The following is a 21,257-nucleotide window of genomic DNA, read 5'->3' as shown; positions in this document are numbered from 1 at the left end:
ATCGGTGTGCAGAAGTATTCCGGAAAAATTCTCAGAATCCAGTATTGCACCTGGCAGATATCCCAAAGGTAAGGAAGCTGTGGTAAGAAGTATCCATAAGAATGCAGTACACATTTACAGGATAACAGCCCTCTAAGCTAGGGCAAGGAGATTGCCCATTTTGGGTGCTCAAAAAAAGCAAAGGAGGAGAAAGTACATAGGTAGCGTGTGGCCCTTTTTGATGAAAGTGTGGAGGAAATATATATATATATATATATATATATATATATATATATATATATATATATATTAGATTTAATAATCAGCTATGGCAATAGATGTATTCTTCCTTGCCATGTCAATTTCCAGACTGACACATTAGGCACTTGTCACAGTGCATTAGTATGTTAGGCACCATTGTCATGGTAATAGCCACATCACAACCAAATAATCAGGACTGGTGGCATATGGGCCAAACTGCATGGATCTTCGAATGGCATCATGGGAGACAGATGTAAAAGGAGTAGATTCACAAGTTCTGATAAAAGTTTAAATACTTGGGTAACAATACAACTGTCATCTATTAATATTGCTAAGGTACCCCTCAAGGTGAATGTGACCAAAAATGATTGGGTATTTTAGGTATATTAAGCAAATATTTCTCATGTTATTATTACGTTGCCTGTTACAGAAATTTCTGTTGCCACAATTTCAACACTGTTTTGAGTGCTGTACATATAAACTGTAAGCCCCATCCTCCTCCTCAACCTCCTCCTCCTCAACCATTCGATGTACCCCACTCCCAAGGCCCTGATCACCTTGTGACTTGCTGCTAGCTACACTCGTGCCAAACATCATGGAGTGTCAGCATGAACCAGTAATGTGGTTCAAAGAGCTATTGAATATTGGTCCATCAAAAACAAGTCATGATCTTCTGCACTTCCAGTACTGCACTAACAAACAAGCTCCTTGCCGCTAGTGTTACTTTGTCCATCTACCTACGCTACTCTACATCACATCCTACAACAACAAGGTACTCTTGGCCTAGCATCTGCCTATTGCTTAGAGAGACCAATTAAAAAATAATAGTTTGTGGCGGAAATAAAGATGGACACTGAGATGTGGAGTCAGAAAAACAGTTCTGAATTTGTACCATGCCAAACCCGGGGTTGCTCAGATTTTGTTAGAAACATGAAAAGTCCAAAATACCTTGGATAAAATGGTCCTTCACAAGTTTTTCCCATACGAACAAGTTACTTACCTTCGGTAACGCTTTTTCTGGTGGATACACTGAAATGAGTAAAGTCAACTAACAGAATGTCAAGTGACTGGTTCTCTTATTTATTTTTTATGACATATAGAAAAGCACTGCCATATGGCTTAGAGCAAAAGGTGATGGACCTTTAAGCCTGACTAACAGGGTTTACAGGTGCACCACAGCATTGAAGCATTTTCTTTGAACTTTTAAAGCCTCTCTTTGCGAGGAGTGGTGATAGGCATACCTAAATATTATCTCTTGTCTTCATGTGGAAGCATTGCGTCTCAGTGTTAAGCCTGTCAGCAGCAATGGTGAAAAGTGTTACAGAATAGTGGGCAGCTGTGTAAATCTTATATTAACTGAAGCATATAGTTTTTCTCAGCTTGAAGTCTGTTGGGAGTCCATCAAATCTTAGGAAGCGGTCAATACATATTGGTACTGCAGTGAGTGTGTAAGGAGGTAGCATAAGCTATCTTGAATAGAATGTAACTGGGTATCCTCCTTCCAAACAAACTAAACAAGGACCTCCACCTTTGGTTGTTGCCTCAGATTCTCTAAGCATTTAATTAATCATCCCTTTAGGTCCCTCAGGTTCCAGTCTAACAGAAGCAGCATTGTTGTGCATCCTCAATTTATAATTTTAGCTAATCTGCGCACAGTTAGAATTTGTCCAGCAGAATTTATTTTGCTACTGTGTGAAATTGGAGACTTACCTCGGGGTTGATCATTGTGCTCCATTAGGCTTACCTTGTTGCTCTGTGATAGTTATTCATTGTCTTATCACTGAAACTAGTGACTTCTCCAGAATCTTAATTCAAAACACAATTGATTCTGCTGATGTCAAACACATTGTGCATTAGTCATTTGTCCTCTGTACCTGCACTTGATATTAACTATTAATCCAGCTTCTGTTCTGTGCTAACAACTGTGTAGCGTTGTGATTTACAAGTAAAAACACTTTCTGATGGATACAACTACCTGTGGATTCCTCACCTCATGAATTCGATCCTTGCGCCAGCATCCAACGGAAAGTCTTCTTCCTAGCTGTCTACGTCAACGAGGACGTCATAATGGCACGGCTCCGCGTGACTCCGTCTGACGTCAACGTGCCAATAAGAGGTCCCCGTCGGCATACTAACGTCAGTTTCACCTCACTTTTTTCGTGCCTTTAAAGCAAATAGGAGTAAACCGACCATGAAAACTGATAAATAATATAGAAAGATATACACACACAAAAACCTTGATCATTTAAACAATCCATTCTTATTGAGAGCTGGAATACATAAATATACAAAATAAATAGAGAAATATCACTATATACATATATAAATATACATATATATGCGCTTTCATATATATAAATATAAAAATATAACAATAAATATAAATCTAAATACTGCAAGATAAGAGTGTAACCAGGCAGGCAACGGGGAGGCGGGAGGGACTGTGAGGAATCCACAGGTAGTCAGTGTATCCACCAGAAAAAGCGTTACCGAAGGTAAGTAACTTGTTCTTCTGATGGATACAACTACCTGTGGATTCCTCACCTCATGAATAGAGTCCCAAGCAGTACCGCACTCGGTGGTGGGTGCCCACCTGATTACACTAAGAAATCTTGCAATACCGAGCGAGCAAAGTGACCGTCCCTCCTCATCTCAGAGTCTAAACAGTAATGTTTCACGAAAGTATGGAGGGACGCCCAAGTTGCCGCTTTACATATATCCATCAATGGAACTCCCCTCGCCAAAGCCGAGGATGCGGATTTAGCCCTAGTAGAGTGGGCCCTGATACCTTCAGGAGGGACCTTTTTTGCCAAAGAGTAACAGATCTTTATACACAAGATGACCCACCTGGAGAGTGTCCTTTTCTGTACAGCTCTGCCCTTTTGTTGACCAGCATATCCAACAAACAGTTGCTCATCCAAACGAAAGTCTTTAGTTCTTTCGAGATAAAAACTCAGGGCCCTGTTAGGGTCCAACCTATGGAGTCTCTCTTCTTCTTTAGACGGGTGAGGAGGAGGGTAAAAAGCAGGAAGAGTGATATTCTGCCCTAAATGAAAAGGGGTGACAACTTTCGGCAGAAAAGCAGCCCTGATTTTTAGAACCACTTTATCAGGGAAAAACACAGTGAAAAGAGGCTTAACGGAGAGCGCCTGAAGCTCTCCAATACTCCTAGCAGAAGTAATTGCGATCAAGAAAACAGTCTTGAAGGCTAAATATCTCAATGGACATGAATGCATGGGCTAGAAAGGCGAACCCATCAAGAATGTTAAAACAAGATTTAAGTCCCACTGAGGCATGTGAAAAGGAGTAGGAGGAAAGCTATTCACCAAACCCTTAAGGAACCTATGTACAATGGGAGACTTGAATAAAGACGGCTGATCCGGATGGCAAAGAAACGCTGACAGAGCTGCCAAATAACCCTTAACTGTAGCTATAGCACAGCCTTTCTTCGCCAAACTGAGAACAAACAAAAGTAAATCTGAAAGATGGGCCTTTAAAGGATCTTTTTGGTTCTCTCCACACCACAACACAAATTTTGCCCACCTTCCGGCATAAATAGACTTAGTGGAGTGTCGCCTGGACGATAGTATAACATCCACTACATCCGGTGGGAGAGAAAAAGAACTCAGGTTGCCCCGTTCAATCTCCAGGCATGAAGGTGCAGGCTCTGGAGGTGGGGGTGTAGAACCTGCCCCTGCGATTGAGAGAGGAGATCTGCCCTGAGCGGGAGACGGAGCGGAGGGCACTGAGAGAGTTGAAGTAGGTCTGTATACCATACCCTTCTTGGCCAGTCCGGTGCTACCAATATGACTTGGGCCCGGTCTTGACGAACCTTCCTCAAAACCCGAGGAATCAAGGGTATGGGGGGAAACGCGTAAAGCAACTGGCCGTTCCAGGACATCTGAAACGCGTCCCCCAACGCCCCTTGCATCGGATACTGGAGGCTGCCGAATAACGGGCAATGCGCGTTCTCCCGAGTGGCAAATAAATCCACCTGAGGAGTACCCCACATCTCGAAGATGTGGAGGACTAGATCCGGATGGAGACGCCACTCGTGATCTAATGAGAAGTGACGACTGAGAACCTCCGCACGTACATTCAACACTCCGGCCAAATGATTTGCCATCAAGCAAATCTGATGGTCCTGAGCCCAGGACCAGAGCCGTAGGGCTTCTCGGCAAAGAAGATACGACCCCACTCCTCCCTGCTTGTTTATATACCACATTGCGGTAGTGTTGTCCGTCAGGATCTGAACTGACTGACCGCGAAGGGAAGGGAGGAAGGCCTTGAGCGCCAAACGTACAGCCTGCAATTCCAACAGATTGATATGCAACATCTGTTCCACTGGAGACCAACGGCCCTTGATCTCCAGGTCCCACAGATGAGCTCCCCACCCTAGAGTGGAAGCATCGATATCACTGTGGCCACCGGAGGTGGTAGTGAAAACAGTTTTCCTTGGGAAAGGTTGCCGTCCACTGTCCACCAATGAAGATCCGCTACAGCATCCTTGGAGATCTTTATTGAATCCCTGAGATCCCCCTTGTGCTGGAACCACTGTCTGCGGAGACACCACTGAAGAGCCCTCATATGCCAGGGAGCATGAGTGACCAACAGAATGCAAGAAGCAAACAGACCTAGCAGGCGTAAGACTTGGAGGACTGTACCTGCCACTCCTCCTTGAAACAAAGGAATCAGCGCCTGAATGTCCCGTACCCGCTGAGGCGGGGGGTAGGCCCGAAACCTTGTTGTGTCCAATACTGCCCCTATGAACAGGAGGCGTTGAGAGGGATCCAGGTGAGATTTGGGAACGTTCACCGAAAAACCCAGATTGAACAACAACTGCGTTGTCATTCGCAGATGAGACAACACAATCTCTAGAGACTTGACTTTGATCAACCAATCGTCCAGGTAGGGAAAAACCGCTACCTCCCTCTTTCTGAGATGTGCTGCAACAACTGCCATCACCTTTGTGAAGACCCGGGGTGCTGAAGTAAGACCAAACGGGAGGACCGCAAACTGGTAATGTTGCGATCCGACCACAAAACGGAGATACTTCCTGTGCGACTTGATTATGGGAACATGAAAGTACGCGTCCTGCAAGTCGACAGACACCATCCAGTCTCCTTCGTTCAACGCCAACAGCACCTGCGCTAGGGTCAGCATTTTGAATTTTTCCTGCTTGAGGAACAAATTCAAAATCCTCAAGTCTAGGATCAGCCTTAGACGACGTCCACTTTGGGAATCAGGAAATATCTTGAATAACACCACTGACCCCTTTCCTGCAACGGTACCAACTCTATAGCGCCCTTTGCCAACATGACTACAACCTCCTGTTGCAACAACAGAAGATGTTCTTCTGAACAAAAGGAGGGACGGGGAGGGAAGGGAGGAGGAAACTCCTGAAAAGGGGAGAGCACCCACGAGTCTGTTGTAATTGACCTCCATTGCTGCAGAAATAGACTCAATCTTCCCCCTACAGGAGAAGTGTGACTGATAAAGTGGGGAAAACTAGGGCTGCTTCTGCTGTTGTCCACCAGAGGAGGATGAAGAAGAAGAGAGCTGCTGGGCTGGACCTCTAGCCCTACCCCTACCTCGCCCTCTGAAGGCACGATAGGGCGGGTTGGCAGGTTGTTGGGCATAAGATTGAGACCTACGAAAGGCAGAACCTCTAGCAAACCCTCGAAACCTACGAAAAGGCCTGTACAATGTAGCAGAAGGGGTCTGCAAACCCAGGGACTTAGCTGTAGCCCGACAGTCCTTAAACCGTTCAAGAGCAGAGTCTGCCTTGTCCCCAAACAGCTTTTCCCCATCAAATGGAAGGTCCATTAAAGTGGATTGTACCACCGACGAGAACCCCGAAGACCTTAGCCAGGCATGCCTTCTCGTAGCCACCGATGTTCCCAAGTCGCCCTGGCAATAGAATCCGTAGTATCCAGGCCATATTGAATAATCTGCTGTGCAGCAGCTTGCGCATCCAAGAAAAGGGCCCCAAAAGATTTTTGCACTTCCTGCGGCAGATCTTTTGCCATCTCCTTAGCAGAATCCATTAGGGCATGAATGTATCTGCCTAGCACACAAGTAGAATTGGTAGCTTTCAGGGTCATGCTGCAAAAGGAGAACATTTTCTTCGAGGATTGCTCCATCCTCTTGGATTCTCTGTCTGTTGGAGCACCAGGGAATGTACCAGGGGCAGATTTTGCAGAACATGATGCCTGAACCACCAAACTCTCCGGAGTCGGGTGACGAGATAGAAAAACTGGATCTCCTGGGGCGCTCCTATGCCTTCTCGTCACTGCCCTGTTCACCGCAGGAGATGTCACCGGCTTTTTCCACAGGTCCATAATAGGCTCAGTCAAAGCCTCATTAAAAGGCAACAAAGGGTCAGCACTGGAGGAAGAAGGATGAAGAACCTCTGTGAGCAGGTTAGTCTTAACTTCTGCCGTGGACAAAGGCAAATCCAGATAGTCAGCTGCCTTCCTCACCACAGCATGGAAAGAGGAGGTCTCCTCAGTAAACTCCCCCGGAGAAGCAATGTCCCACTCCGGGGAAGTATCCAAACCACTTGCAGTGGCAAGTCCCTGGAAATCATCAGAAGGCTCTATCTCACCTTCCTCAAGCCTTCTGTATTCCTCTTCCTCCAGAAGCCTCAACGCCTTCCTTCGAGATTTTAAATGCATCTCCAGAGCCGGCGTCGACAAGGACTCCATCGACGCCGATGATCTCAGACCTGGAACCGGTTCCGGAAGGCTCCCGGATTCAACCGGCGCCGGAGCCGGCCCGAAGTCGGCAGATGACCTCCTCGACACCGAATGTACAGAAGGAGATGGAGCCGGTCTGGATGAGGCCACCAATGACGCCGGATGGCGCTGAGAAGGAGTCGGACGAGAAGCCGACGGATCCACGGTCCCAGGTGAAGGACTCCTGCCAGGGGAAACCCCTGGTGCCGAACCACCAGGCTCTGTAGGGCAGAAGGGCATGAATGGAGCAGCCCTGTACGACGCCGGCGAGCCCAAATTGAATGCCAATGGCCCCGTGGGACCCGCCGGTGCACCAGCAGGGGCCATGGATTGAAAAACAGCGTACATCGCATTCAAAAATGCGGCCGGATCCGTCCCTGGAGTCGAGAAAGCCGGGTACTGCTGTGTAGACGTCTGGGGAACATCAGGATCCCTCGGCGCCGGTGAGAAGCGAGGACTACCTTGAGTGACCTCATAGACTGAAGGCGCCGGTGACAACCCCGGACTCTCCGGCTGAGGCGTGACCGTAGGACTCACCTCCCACGTCTTCTGGCGCCGTGACCAACGAGATCTCGACCTCGAACGACTCCTCGATCGGCTCCGCTCCGAACGGCGGCGAGAGTCATGATGACGCCGCTTCTTATGTTTTTTGGGAGAAGCATGGGAAGAAGCCTTCTTGTGTTCCTTCTTCTTTGCCTTGGCCAAGAAGAGCTTCGCTTCACGTTCCTTCAGAGCTTTCGGATTCATGCTCTGGCACGAAGAACACCCTTCCACATCATGCTCGGAGCTTAAACACCAAATACAATCCGAATGGGGGTCGGTCACTGACATCCGACCCCCACATTCCCTACACGGCTTAAACCCGGACTTCTTCGGAGGCGACATTGTAACTTCAAGAGATCGCTACAGTAACCAACGGGCCAGGAAGAAAAAAACGTTGGAGTCGAATGCACGGAAAAAGGAAAACTGACGTTAGTACGCCGACGGGGACCTCTTATTGGCACGTTGACGTCAGACGGAGTCACGCGGAGCCGTGCCATTATGACGTCCTCGTCGACATAGACAGCTAGGAAGAAGACTTTCCGTTGGATGCTGGCGCAAGGATCGAATTCATGAGGTGAGGAATCCACAGGTAGTTGTATCCATCAGAAAGTGTTTTTACTTGTAAATCACAACGCTACTCAGTTGTTAGCACGGAACAGAAGCTGGATTAATAGTTAATATCAAGTGCAGATACAGAGGACAAATGACTAATGCACAATGTGTTTGACATCAGCAGAATCAATTGTGTTTTGAATTAAGATTCTGGAGAAGTCACTAGTTTCAGTGATAAGACAATGAATAACTATCACAGAGCAACAAGGTAAGCCTAATGGAGCACAATGATCAACCCTGAGGTAAGTCTCCAATTTCACACAGTAGCAAAATAAATTCTGCTGGACAAATTCTAACTGTGCGCAGATTAGCTAAAATTATAAATTGAGGATGCACAACAATGCTGCTTCTGTTAGACTGGAACCTGAGGGACCTAAAGGGATGATTAATTAAATGCTTAGAGAATCTGAGGCAACAACCAAAGGTGGAGGTCCTTGTTTAGTTTGTTTGGAAGGAGGATACCCAGTTACATTCTATTCAAGATAGCTTATGCTACCTCCTTACACACTCACTGCAGTACCAATATGTATTGACCGCTTCCTAAGATTTGATGGACTCCCAACAGACTTCAAGCTGAGAAAAACTATATGCTTCAGTTAAAATAAGATTTACACAGCTGCCCACTATTCTGTAACACTTTTCACCATTGCTGCTGACAGGCTTAACACTGAGACGCAATGCTTCCACATGAAGACAAGAGATAATATTTAGGTATGCCTATCACCACTCCTCGCAAAGAGAGGCTTTAAAAGTTCAAAGAAAATGCTTCAATGCTGTGGTGCACCTGTAAACCCTGTTAGTCAGGCTTAACGGTCCTTCACCTTTTGCTCTAAGCCATATGGCAGTACTTTTCTATATGTCATAAAAAATAAATAAGAGAACCAGTCACTTGACATTCTGTTAGTTGACTTTACTCATTTTGCCATGGTGCACTGCACACATCATTAACAAGGGATTATTAATACTCTTCCCCTTCATGTCTAGTCATTTTTCTCTTTCTTCTTTTCTCTCTATCTCACTTGTCATTTTCGCGGCTGGAGAATTTTTGGTTTGGCATGTGTAGTTTACACTATTTGGTGATGGTTATAGTATGTGGCTTGCTCTTTTTAGACACCTCTCGACGGTTACTAATTTTTATTATTATACTGGCGCAATTGGTGCCAATATATTGAGAAAATTGTATGTTCATGTTGTTTGACAATTTGTAACTATGTTGTATATAAGAATATTTTATTGTTTTTTGTTGTTTAATCAGCCTTGAGGAAGTCCGTAACAGGACGAAACACATGTTGGCTGAATTCTACAGTTACAAGTAGGAATGTTCTTGGATGAATTTACCTTGGATTCAATTGTTTTTCTTGGTTTTATATACTTGGTACATTGGGTCGAGGGTTCAAATATGGAGTACTTTGGTTAAATGGGTTGGCCTCTCAATGTTGTTGAATTATTTGTCTATATGGGAGGCATTTTGTAATTTAATTGGTATATGTTTATTAAGGGTTTTTTTTATTGACTATTTGCCACATACTATCTGTATGATTTATTCATTTTCTGTGTCTACATTGTACAATTGAAAATCTGTTTATTGAAATGACCACAGATCCTTTGAATCCATCATATCATACAATGAGTTACTTGCATATTGGTGTGCTCCACAGAATGCTCTCTATATATTTGTATTTCTTGGTGTAGGTTTTGTCCTATTCCAGTGTACATATTTGGCAACAGATATGTTTATTTGTGTATGAGCACCTTCAGTATAATCATGATAAACTACAGGAAGATGCAGCCATTATGATGGTCATTGTTGCCTTATTTATGTTGTTCACATCATTAACAAGCACCAGCTCTCACACAGTTGATGATAACCCGCAACTCTGTCTGCTCCTGCTGCTTGACAGCTGCACAGCACTAGGAACACTTGGATTTTATGCCAAGATAGGAGACTAGCATTATGCATATCTGAATGAGTACTTGGTTGGTCTTTATTGTATATTGATTGTTCATATCCAATATATGGGTATTGTTGTGTTATGATTTTTAAATTTGGTATCTTTTTTAACGGAATATTGCTATTTCTTTTCATATTTAAAGTACTTACTATTAGATGGACAGAAGGATTGCTTTTTCATTCATCATTTTATTTAGTGTATGCATTTTATTGTGTATAATAGTTAAAATCAAGGTTCCTTACTTTTTTGTGATACAGCGTTGAGCTTGTGCACAGGACTTTAAACTGAGTGCGAGGGCATAGCGCACTGCTACAGGTGGGAGGAGTAAAGAAGTTCCAAGTGGGTGCGAGAGGCAGTGGTTGCTGTTGTCCTGTGCACAAGGTGAAGCCTTTTACGAAGTGAGGAGGATTGTCAGGACATTGTTCCTGACGTACCTACTTCACTTTAGTATTGGGGCAGCATTGTTTTCTGATCACACGTCTTTATTTCTACAGGCGGTTGGCTTTTTTTAAGCATTCTGGCTTGTTGCAACAGGAATTTGCTCTACGGGGCAGTTTCTGTGGCAACAAAACTCTTAGTGTGTTTTGTTGTCCCAAATGATCACAGAGGTGTGGAAAAACATGGGAAGGCTGATTTTTTACAGGATATGTGAGGAGAATATTTTTAATAGGTGGAAATATTTGAAGTAAATCCAAAGTTTATTTGGACATTTATGGTTGTAGGGGAAAGAGACAAGAAAGATCAGAATCTACGAGATTAATAAGGAAGACAGTAATCAGGAGGATTTAATTAGGAGGTTTGATGGTAAAGAGATTCAGGTGGGTGTTCAAACGTCTGTTAGACAGGCTTTGAGCATGAAGAAGAGTATTGTTCTGTTGCTGATGAGGAGGATCAGAATGAAGGTGCAGGTGGTAAGGGACTCAAAAAGAAAAAGCATTTAGAGTATTTCCTCCAGTGAGAGAGGAGTCCAAAGCGACTCAATGAGGAATGGTGCCCGATGGGTACAGGGAAAGGTACGTTTAGCACTGAGAAAGATGTATTTTCTGTTGAGGATATGGGAGTGTCAAAAAGTAGATCTGATGAGGATCTTGAGGAATAGATTTTAGAAATAGAATATAAAGATGGTTTAGATGAGGAGAGTGAGGAAAGTGTCAGGAGTAAGATAAAGGATAGGGTAGTTGATCTTTTGGGGGATAAATTATTAAAACCTAGGGATATAAGACACCCCAGACGGAAGGACTGGTGGCCTTGCACCAAGCCTCTGAGTATAATAAGTTCAGGTTGCGGAAGTCCTTGGAGAACGATGAGAGGAATATAATGGGGCAGAATGTTCCCACCCCATTATTGATGAGCAGACAATGGCACTGAATCTGGATCCTGAGCTCATTTTTTATTTATGATGGGAAGAGATCCCAGAAAACGTTTAGAAACAAAACTGAAGCAGTAGCAAGATAGGGTTTTAGATATCCTCAGGCCGCTAGCAAAGATCTTTGATACAGTGGAAGAGGCCTTTTTGAAAGGCATGGAATTAGATCTGACTCTGTTACAAAGGTGATGGCAGTATGCCTTCTGCTTTTTAGGTCATGCAAATGCAGGCCTTTTTGCGGAAAGGAGAAAAACTGTACTCATGCCAATTAACCTAAGTTAGATGATTTAGCTAAGCAGGAGTCTAGTGATGATGCGCGTGGATTGCTTTTGGGAAGGTGATAGTGAAGTTCCTATCCAAATTTGTAAGCTTCTTCACAAGCCTGGGTAAGGTGCAAATCTCTATGCACAAAGTATTTTCTAACACTAGTTTTTATGAGAGGGCAGGCTATAGAGCACAATATCAAAACCATGGCTTTGGGAATTACAAGTGGAATCAAAGATGTTTCCAATTTTATTCCCAAAGAGGAAGAGGGCGAGGTTGCAATAATAGAAAAAGGGGTTAGAGTTCCAGTCAGGGTCAAAACCAAGATGAGTATGAGGATTTCTTCTACTTTTATCCCAACAAGTGGGAGAAGAAGGTTAAAATATTTCCAAGACCGCTGTGAAGCGATGACAAAAGATGAGTGGATGTTACAAACCATAGAAGGCTATCAAATATAATTCAGTACAGTGCCAGTTCAATAGAAAGAGCCAAACAGATTGCTTTTTTCCAAACTATCTAGAGTAAGAGAAGGTTTTACAGAGGTTGGGAAATAATGCAATATTAAACGTAGGGGAGCAAGTGAAAGGCTTTGTAAATACTTTATTTCTAGTGGAGAAAAAAGACAAAGAATGGAGGGCAGTGATAAATCTAGAACCAATTTGTGAAATATCAACATTTCAAGATAGAAGGTATACATCAATTGAGAGATTTACTTCAGGATTCAGATTGGATGGTTAAGATGGATATCAAGGATGCATATTTCACAATTTCAATAGCGGAGAGTCAGAGGTTCTCGCAGTTTAGATGGAAGGGTTAGCTGTATCAGTTTCAGTCTCTCTCTGTTGGGCTGTCTTCAGCCTCTTAGTGTTTCACGAAGGTGTTGCGACAGGTTGTTGGTTTTCTAAGCGAGAGGGATATAAGGATGATTATTATTTATAAAATAATGTTGATACTGAATCATGGATCTTTTGGAAATGATGAAAGGTCTGTTACAGGAATTGGGATTTATAATAAGTGTAGAGAAGTAATGGTTCCGACACAGAGTTTGGAGTGCCTAGGTTCTGTGGTCAACAATGTGTTATGCCAGTTACAGTTACCAGAGAAGAAAGTGAGGAAAATAAAGCAGGAGGTGCAGTTGATCGTAAGGAAGGTGGAAGTCAAATTGAGACAGTTGGCTTGGGAGATTGGTCTGTTGTCATTTTCAATCCAAGCTTTATTTCCAGGACCATTTCATCACAGAGCACTTCAGCTTTTAAAGAATGCTTGCTTGGTGAGAGGTTTATGGTATGGGGACAAGGTGTCTCTCACTGTGGATGCGAGAGAGGAGTTGCTTTGGTGGAAGGAGAATTTGGAAGCCTGTAACAGCTAGGCTATTTGTGGAACAAAGCCAGATTATGTGTTGGAGATGAGTACAAGCAGTTTAGGTTTGGGAGCGACATGTCTGGGTCAGGAGACCAGTGGAGTCTGGCCTCAGTTAGAAAAGGAGAGGCATATAAGTTGTTTGGAGATGCAGGCAGGTTTGTTTGCCCTCCAGAGCTTCAGGTCAGAGCTAAAAGGAAGACCTCTGTTGTTACAAATTGACAATTTGACTGCAGTAATGTATATAAACAGGTTTGGAGGAATAAGGTCCAAGAGATTGTCAGAATTAGCAAAAGAAATGTGTGAATTTTGAGTGAAATACAAGACAGTTCTGAAGACCAAATATTTGCCTGGGATTCAGAATGTGATAGCAGACTGGAATTCACGTAACGTGACAGATTACAGATTGGTTGGTTTTAGTTACACCTTTTGGAAAAACTCAGGTGTGGTTTCTGACGGTAATGGAAATGGCAGTTGACAAGACATATTTGATAGGGCCTTGCAAAGGCCTTTTGTTGAGTAAAGTCGGGCTCCCTCAACGTTCTAGTATGGACGATATCAGGTGTTCTAGAAGATTTGCAGAACTTTCAAATACAGGTGCAAGCTTACTCAATAAGCCATGGGCACCAGGAACTAAGAAAACATATAGAGGAGCATGGAAGGTATGATTACATTGGCGCATAGAAACAGATTTGGATCCTGTGGAAGCTGATGAGGTAGAAGTGGCAAACTTCTTGGCAAATTTATTTGCTAAAGGTATGTCATACAGAACAATAAATTGTTACAGGTCGGTGATGGAAGCTGGACATTTGTTGCAGCAAAGTGTGTCTGTTGGTGGAAGTCTTTTGGTTTGGTGGGTGATGAAAGGGATAAGGTTGAGGAGACCGCCTAATGCAAAGTATCAGACTTTATGGAATGTGGATTTAGTTTTGGAAATTGTCTTGGAAATTGGCAACATTGCTTTGTCTAATTTCATTTTGGATGTTAGAGCCTTAGAAGTATCACAAAGATGTTTTCGGCCAGATGTATTATTTTTCGAAATTTGTAAACATACAACGATGATGTCTGGGTCTATTTTTTATCCTAGGTTTGATAGTTCACCTAATTTATGTGTAGTACGGAGTATGAAGACTTATGATACCAGGTTGTTGGATAAGAGAGGTGCTGGGGTTGATCAACTGTTCACCTCTTATTTAAAAACATTCAAGGCAGTTATGAATGCTATGATTGCTAGATGGGTAAAAGCTGCTATAAAGTAGGCAGGTATAGATGTGTCGAAGTTTACAGCTCATTCTGTCAGGGGAGCTTTGGAAAGTAGGATTTGTATGATGGGTGATCATTTGGAAGATATTATGATGGCAGCTGATTGATCATCTGCAGAGACATTTAGGAAGTTTTATTTTAAGTCTCTGGTTCATGTTTCAAAATGTGTTTTGAACAACTTTGAACATGCATAATACTAGCCACCTGTCTTGACATAAAATGATGATTCTTAAAGATTAACTGAATAAAGAATCGAGATTTAGTTAAAGACAAGGAGGTTAGCATTATCACACCAAACCTTTCCTTGAGGAGGAGTTTTATTATAATTAATACGTTTGTCATGCCAATGTTTCTGAATCAAAACAAAGTATTTTTTGTATGCTGGTTCTCAGAGTTTATTATTTGGTTTTATATCTTGGTTTATTTTGCAGATAACTTAAGGTGGTCAAGTCTTGATGATGAAGATTTTATGGTTCTGGTTGAGAAGACAGACAAACAAAAGAGAAGGAAGGTGGAAGTCAAGCAGTATTTATGGGACTGATATTCTACTTTAATTGTGATGTTGTGAAGTTCTATTTGGAAGCTTTTAATGGTTTGCTGCTCGGAATAAGTGAATAAAAGTTTATGCATAATGCTAGCTTCTTTGTCTTAAATAAAATATTGATTCTTTTTTCAGTTAAGCTCAAAGACTCGCCATTTTTTTAGATCTTTGTGATATCACCTTTTCCTATCTCTCTGTCGATGTCACCGCCTCATGGACAGCACCATGAAGTCTGATGTCTTGGCATGCACAGCATTCATCACAGCATTCCAGTGACACTGTCTTTACTCCTGTACGATGGCATCACCCAGCTCTCATGGTTCACAATTTCATCCCAAAACTGTTTTTCCACCTTCCTCAAGAATGTCCAATGGACACTCATGAATTTGAGCAATTATGTTTCCTTACACGAGCACTGGCAGCAGTGTTAGACACCTGTATATCACTGTTTTTACGCAGCTTTCTACTCACCCACACACCCAGAGTGGTGTATTACAGTGTGGCTGTAAATGCGTAGGCATTCTTGACACCAGTGACATGAGGGCACAACACTTAGGAACTGGTAAAACCGAAGAGACAGTTTAATTACATACCCAACCCAAAAGCCTAGCTCAGCTCCAATTATACTCTTAGATTTCCCCATGCATAATATTTTCCTTGGAATGAAATTACATCACACCAGAGTTAGCCATAATCTTTTCTAAACACATGAATACAAATATTTAAATTCTAGCAGAAAATCACAAATGGGCCATGTGGACCAGATCGATGATTGTGGGTGTGTACAAAGAACTCAGTACAAATAACATTTATTGTGAGTGCTTGCTGTCTTTTTGTTCCTGAATGACCCATTGTTGTAAAAATTGGAAATAATGTGCAAATTCTATCTGTAGCTTTTTTGTGCACGTTAATACCACATTTTAATGGTTTGGGCAAAAGCTGGGTGTTACAACAAGTGCAAAACACAGCTGTGAAACTTGCATTCAGTTTCTAACCGGTGCCAGTGCAATACCATTTGTGTCTGTTTTTGCACCAATCTCAGGGTCCAAATGACCCAGTAAGTCTAAGATGCAAGGAAGAGGAGCCACGCATAGTATAACTAGATTAACCAAATGGATTCACTTTCAGTGGTCTGATCCCATGTACACATCGGTTTCTTGAGTATTTGAAAATAAACACTATTTTGAAGCTACATATCAATAATTATCAATTTAAAATAGTTTGAAAATGATAGACATGGGACTATGACTTGCATTAGTCTTGTTGAATACTCTCTGGGCAGAGTGTCCTACGTTAGCAAGGTGCACAACTTCAAGAGAAATGAATGGAGCAACCAAAAGACAGAAGCATACCACTATCTTCCTAAAATGAAATGCATAATGTGAAACATGAAGCACCTATGGTCACAAAAGTTATGACATGAGTGCAGGGGGCCAGGTCTGGTTTATCAACTACCACCTAAGCTTCACCTTTGAATCCAACTTTTGCAAGAATAGAATGAAGTTGAATCATTAACTCTTCATTAGGTGGCGCATCTTTGCTGGCACTTAACAGCAACTGCAGCAGGATCTGTGTTCCTCCCTTAGACACCAGTACACCAACTCTTCGACCACCACCTAGACAGTGAAACCATAACACAGTAGTCAGAAAGGGCAAAATAAACTTTCTATTTCAGAAAGAAGCAAGAGATGGTGAAAATAAAGTTTTAACATCAAGTAAGCAAAGGCAAACGATGTAGTTGTAATAGTCATTGAATGGATTTTTTGTGCTTGGCATTTTATATCATGTAGTACTTACCTGACATTAAGTGGACTGCAGGGATCATTAGCATGGCACATACTAAAAGCTGAACTGTTTCCCAGGTGCTCCCTTCACCAACCCTGAAACTAGCAAAGGCTCGAACCTCAAGGTGACTTACATATCACTTCATCCGCTGCACTGCCTCGCTATCTCAAGACCTGCACTGGACAAGTGGCATGCTTCCTCCTTTCGGAGCTCAACTGGGATACTTCTAAGATCCAGTGAACATCACAATAGGGTGACCACTGGTAATGTGAACAAATACTGATTATGCTCCATAGTGGACTGTGTTACAGTTCACAATGTTTAAAGGGCCCATGCTAGACACCTGACAACCACTGTACCTGCAGTGATACATATTTACAGATTAAAAATAACATTTGAGAGGATGGAAGGAAAATTTGAACAAGAACAGAGTGCAGGTCAAGGTACTAAGGAAGAAAAGAGAGTGAAGGCAGAAAACATCTAGGTTATGAGAGTCTAAAGGGAGAGCAAGCAGCATGCCTTGATTGAGGGAAAGAGAGCGAGCGAGAGACAGCAGGGCACGGTGGGAGCAAGGCCAAGGATAGATGAGTGGATAATGTGTTATTTAAAAAAACAATACTGACAAATAAACTACAGAGTTTAGAGACTACAACAGTACACAGAGTAGGTTCCAAATATGTTAGAAAAGGAGGTGAAAAGGGACATTAAACATACTGAATAAAAATATAAAAGCGAACGAGGCACAGGAAAGAAAAATAAATCAATACAAAATGCCACCATTATTTCTTAAAAACAGAAGGGAACATGGGCAGGTGATGGGGAGTACAACATTGTATGGTTGAAAGTAAAATCAATGATGTAAGTTACAGTCATGCTTTTTCTATTTAAAATATCAGACACATTATGAAGATTGTATTTATCCACAGGTCTTTCAATTACTATTTACATAGCACAATCCTTGCAAGGAAGCACTCCACATCAATGGGCGGTTAACGGAAAAGGGATGCAAGACAACTTAAAAGTGTTCATGTAAAGAAGGAAGCAGTACATCTGTGTTATATTATTTTATATGTCATGTAAGTACAAGTGTTCATTTAAGTGCCAAAGCTTTAAAAATTATAACCAATGTCCCCAGTAAAATGGCCAGAAGAGCACACCTATCCCACAAAGAATGGGGTGTCGGGTAGGAGATGGGTGCAGGGAGAGAGTGAGCGGCAAGTGTTTTTACTGGACATTATGAGGAGGAATGGTAGGAAAATGGAAGGCAATGCCATATGTTTCCTTTTTATCCACCATTTAATCACATGGTAAATCTTGGAAATTGTCCAAGCAATACAGCAATATTTTTAATTTTCCACCAATGTATCTCTTTCTGTAGAGTCTGTTTGACAACCACTGAACATTCCCAACTCTATATGGCCTGTGGCCATTTGCCTAAAAGGCACTCTTAGACGGGACACTTGTGTAAGCTGGCTAGTGAAATGAGCAGTATACAGAAGATTATCATGACCATTTAGTTCCATCACCATTCTCACAGTCAGACACTGTCCGCCTGATAAGGACGAGTTTGCTCTTTCAATGCCAGAGTTCTCCTAAAAAATGGGAATGTGCTTGCTTCTTCTGAATTTAAAGTTGTGCCCAGGAATACACTCTCCTGTTCTGGTAATGGAGATGTTTTCTCCAGAATCATGGAGAACCCTAATCTATCAAGTATCTATATTACTGTTTGGATGTCCTTCTGGTATTGTTTTTGCAAACTTGCCAGTCATCAAGGTAAGGATATATGCAAATTCCTCTTTTCATTAAGTATGTGGCAACTACTGCCTGGCACTTCATGAATATTCTGGGTGATGATTTTGCTCAACCAGTAATACTCTAAATTGATAATGCACCTTGCCCACAAGGAATCTGGGAACCTGACTGTGTTCATTGGAACATGCAGGTAGGTGTGCTTGAGGTCTATAGCGACCATGTCATCTCTCTTCTTCAGCAGTGGTATGAAATTGTGTGGTGTGGGGATTTTAAATTGCTGTGTCTTTATGTATTTGTTTAGTGCTTTCCAGCCTAGTATCGGTCATAAGGACTGATCTGCTTTTTTGCACCAGGAAATATCCTGAGTGTACCCCTTGTGGAACTATACTCCAGGTACCCTTTCTACAGCTTTTTTTCTGCAAGAGGGCTCTTATCTCTGAAGGCACAGTTGGCAGTCTTTTGATCAGTACGATGTAAAATTTGTATTGTGTAATGTTAATTATCCAGTTGTGTGAGGTGACTGTATCCCATTAGGTGAGAAATTGTCTTATTATGCCCCCTCACCGCCAGTTGTGTTGTGAGTGTAGGGGGGTGGATGAGCGAGTGACTTAGCCAAGTACTTTTAGCCCCTTGGGGGTCTAAGCTCTTCCACTTGCTCTACATGAAAACGTTGTTGAGCTGTAGAGGGGTTCTGCCACTGGGGTGTTGTTTCATGCAAGTTTCACAATTGATTAAATTTCACTAGAGGAGTGCTTGACTGGAAGGTGCTTCTACCCGATGGTCTTCTGGTTGGCACTGTAGCTCTATTAAATTCCTCTTGTAACTGCAGTGCTTCTACTGCCTTGGCTGTTTAATTGTAGTTTTTAATTTTTAACCCTGAAACTCTTATCCAGGTGTGTCTCATCAATGTTGTTCCAATACATATCTGTCAACTTGAACTGTCCACAGTATTCAGAGCTGACTTGAGGCACATGTTTGATATCATTTGACCTCTTCTGTGATTGTTTTTTTCCCCTCTTCTGTTATTGCTCTGGGAGATGCTGCATCAGATATTCAATTTCCTCCCATTGTTGGTGGCCAGAACTGTTAGGAAGTTTGCTAGAATTTCCACTCCTCCACTAGATGACAGCCCCCTTTGCACTTTTCTGCTTACCATCTCTACCCTATTACTTTCTTTATCCTGGGTTCGGAGCTTGGATAGAAAGCTGTTACCTATTTTCATAGCTATAGTGACGATTAACGAGTTAGTCACTGTGCTGCCCCTGAGAAACAGTGGTTCTTGGGACAAGTGCTTATATTTCTTCTCAACTCAAGGAGTCTCAGGCTTCAAAAAAGTGGGCTCTTGAAAGGCCTCTTTTCTGTAGACTAATGCTTGGGAGCACTGGGTCTTCTGGCTCACCATGAAGAGGGAAGCAGGACTTCATCTGCTCCTCTTTACTCTGAACTGTTCTGTGAAGAATTAGCATCTAGGTCCTGCTCACCTCTTCTTCTGTGATCTTGTAAAAGACCATGTCTTCGATGTTGCTGTCATCTGCACAGAGAAACTGTTCCTGTTCTTCATTGCGTGGTTCTGGTATGGTTAGAAGTTCAAGCTCCCTTTACTCTTCCTGGACCCATCTACCCTTCTGTGGCTTGAAGGAATACAGATCCCTTACAAGGACTCAACAAAGCTTTTCTTCATTTGTAAAAGGGCTGCCATTTCCAACTCACGTTGACATTTCTTGAGCTCAATCTTGAGCACCCATTGGTCAGCACCAAGACTCAGCATTAATGTCCTTTTTGGTGTGAGACTTTCCTTCTCCTGATCACCCTTCAGTATCAAAGTTTACTCTGACAGTTTGTCTCCTGCAATGTGCTTAGTCTTAAACCCACAGGGTTGCTTATGCTTTTGCCGTCCTTTGATCGTAAAGTGTTTCAGCGTCAGGGGTACCTCTGGGACTTTGAGTCCATTAATTGGCTCAGACTAGGCACACAAGTGCGCTGTTACTTGTGTGCATCTCCCAGCTTCACCATCCTTCAACACTTGTCTTGCCACATTCAGTTTCTTGATGTCGAAGACTCTTTACTCAGTGTCAGAGCCTCTCTTTGTGCACGCTCAGCTTCCTTTGTGGCCTCCTCATCATCGCTGGATAGCCCGATGCCCTTGAGTGAAGTGTGCTTCAGCTGTGACTGCATCATATGTATGTAAAGAAGCCTTCTCCATCTACCTTGAAGCATACTGCCTAAAAGCATGGTTGAGTCTTAATATAATGTTCCAGGAAAAAATGGTCACAACAGTGTTCCTATCAGTTTTCTTCAGTGTTTCAAATTCGTTCTCTCCTTTCCTCATAATTTCCCTTGATGATCTGTCAATGCTCTTTCTGAACTTTGGAGCTCCTCCATCCTGCCAGACTCAACAACAGAGAAAATGAATCTGACAATGGCGACCACACACTATGGCTTCAGTGGCACATGTCAGATGTCACAGGGGACGGACATGTGCTCCATGATGACACCCAGCATCAAAAAAAGAAAGAGAGAGCGAGCAAGAGAGTGACTAGGTACAGCATTCCGGATCCATCTACTACATGGTGGAGTAATACACAGCATGTGATTTCAGAAAAAAAACATACTGCAAACAACTTAAGAGTTGAGAATGTGGGAAAAAGGCTCTGATGGCTATAACTTGAATCAAGGGCTATTAGCATGCACACATTAATCATGCTGAGTACGTGGAATAGTAAAGCTGTTGATGAAAGCATGCTAAATGTCTCTCTTCCCTCCTGTAATCCACCTCAATTAGTTTAGGTAATTTATGCAGAGGGGTCCCTTTGATCAGTAGAAGGCGAATGACACACTGGCAA

The 21,257-nt window shown here is 42.7% G+C and overlaps 1 protein-coding gene across 7 annotated transcripts in view; it reads right to left on the bottom strand.

Annotated features, from left to right (window-relative positions):
• The window catches only part of AGTPBP1 (ATP/GTP binding carboxypeptidase 1), an 863,873-nt gene that overhangs the window by 514,500 nt on the left and 328,116 nt on the right, over positions 1-21,257 (bottom strand). For all 7 annotated transcript variants that reach the window (XM_069229549.1, XM_069229567.1, XM_069229576.1 and 4 more), the window contains one exon: positions 16,347-16,493. In XM_069229549.1, coding sequence (XP_069085650.1) covers positions 16,347-16,493 — 147 coding nt within the window. The remainder of the gene's footprint in view (positions 1-16,346; positions 16,494-21,257) is intronic.

The sequence above is a fragment of the Pleurodeles waltl genome, chromosome 1_1 (genome assembly GCF_031143425.1).
Source record: "Pleurodeles waltl isolate 20211129_DDA chromosome 1_1, aPleWal1.hap1.20221129, whole genome shotgun sequence".
NCBI classification, from domain to species: Eukaryota; Metazoa; Chordata; class Amphibia; order Caudata; family Salamandridae; genus Pleurodeles; species Pleurodeles waltl.
Note: the sequence above shows the minus strand (reverse complement) of the source record. Positions and strands in the feature narration are given on the sequence as shown.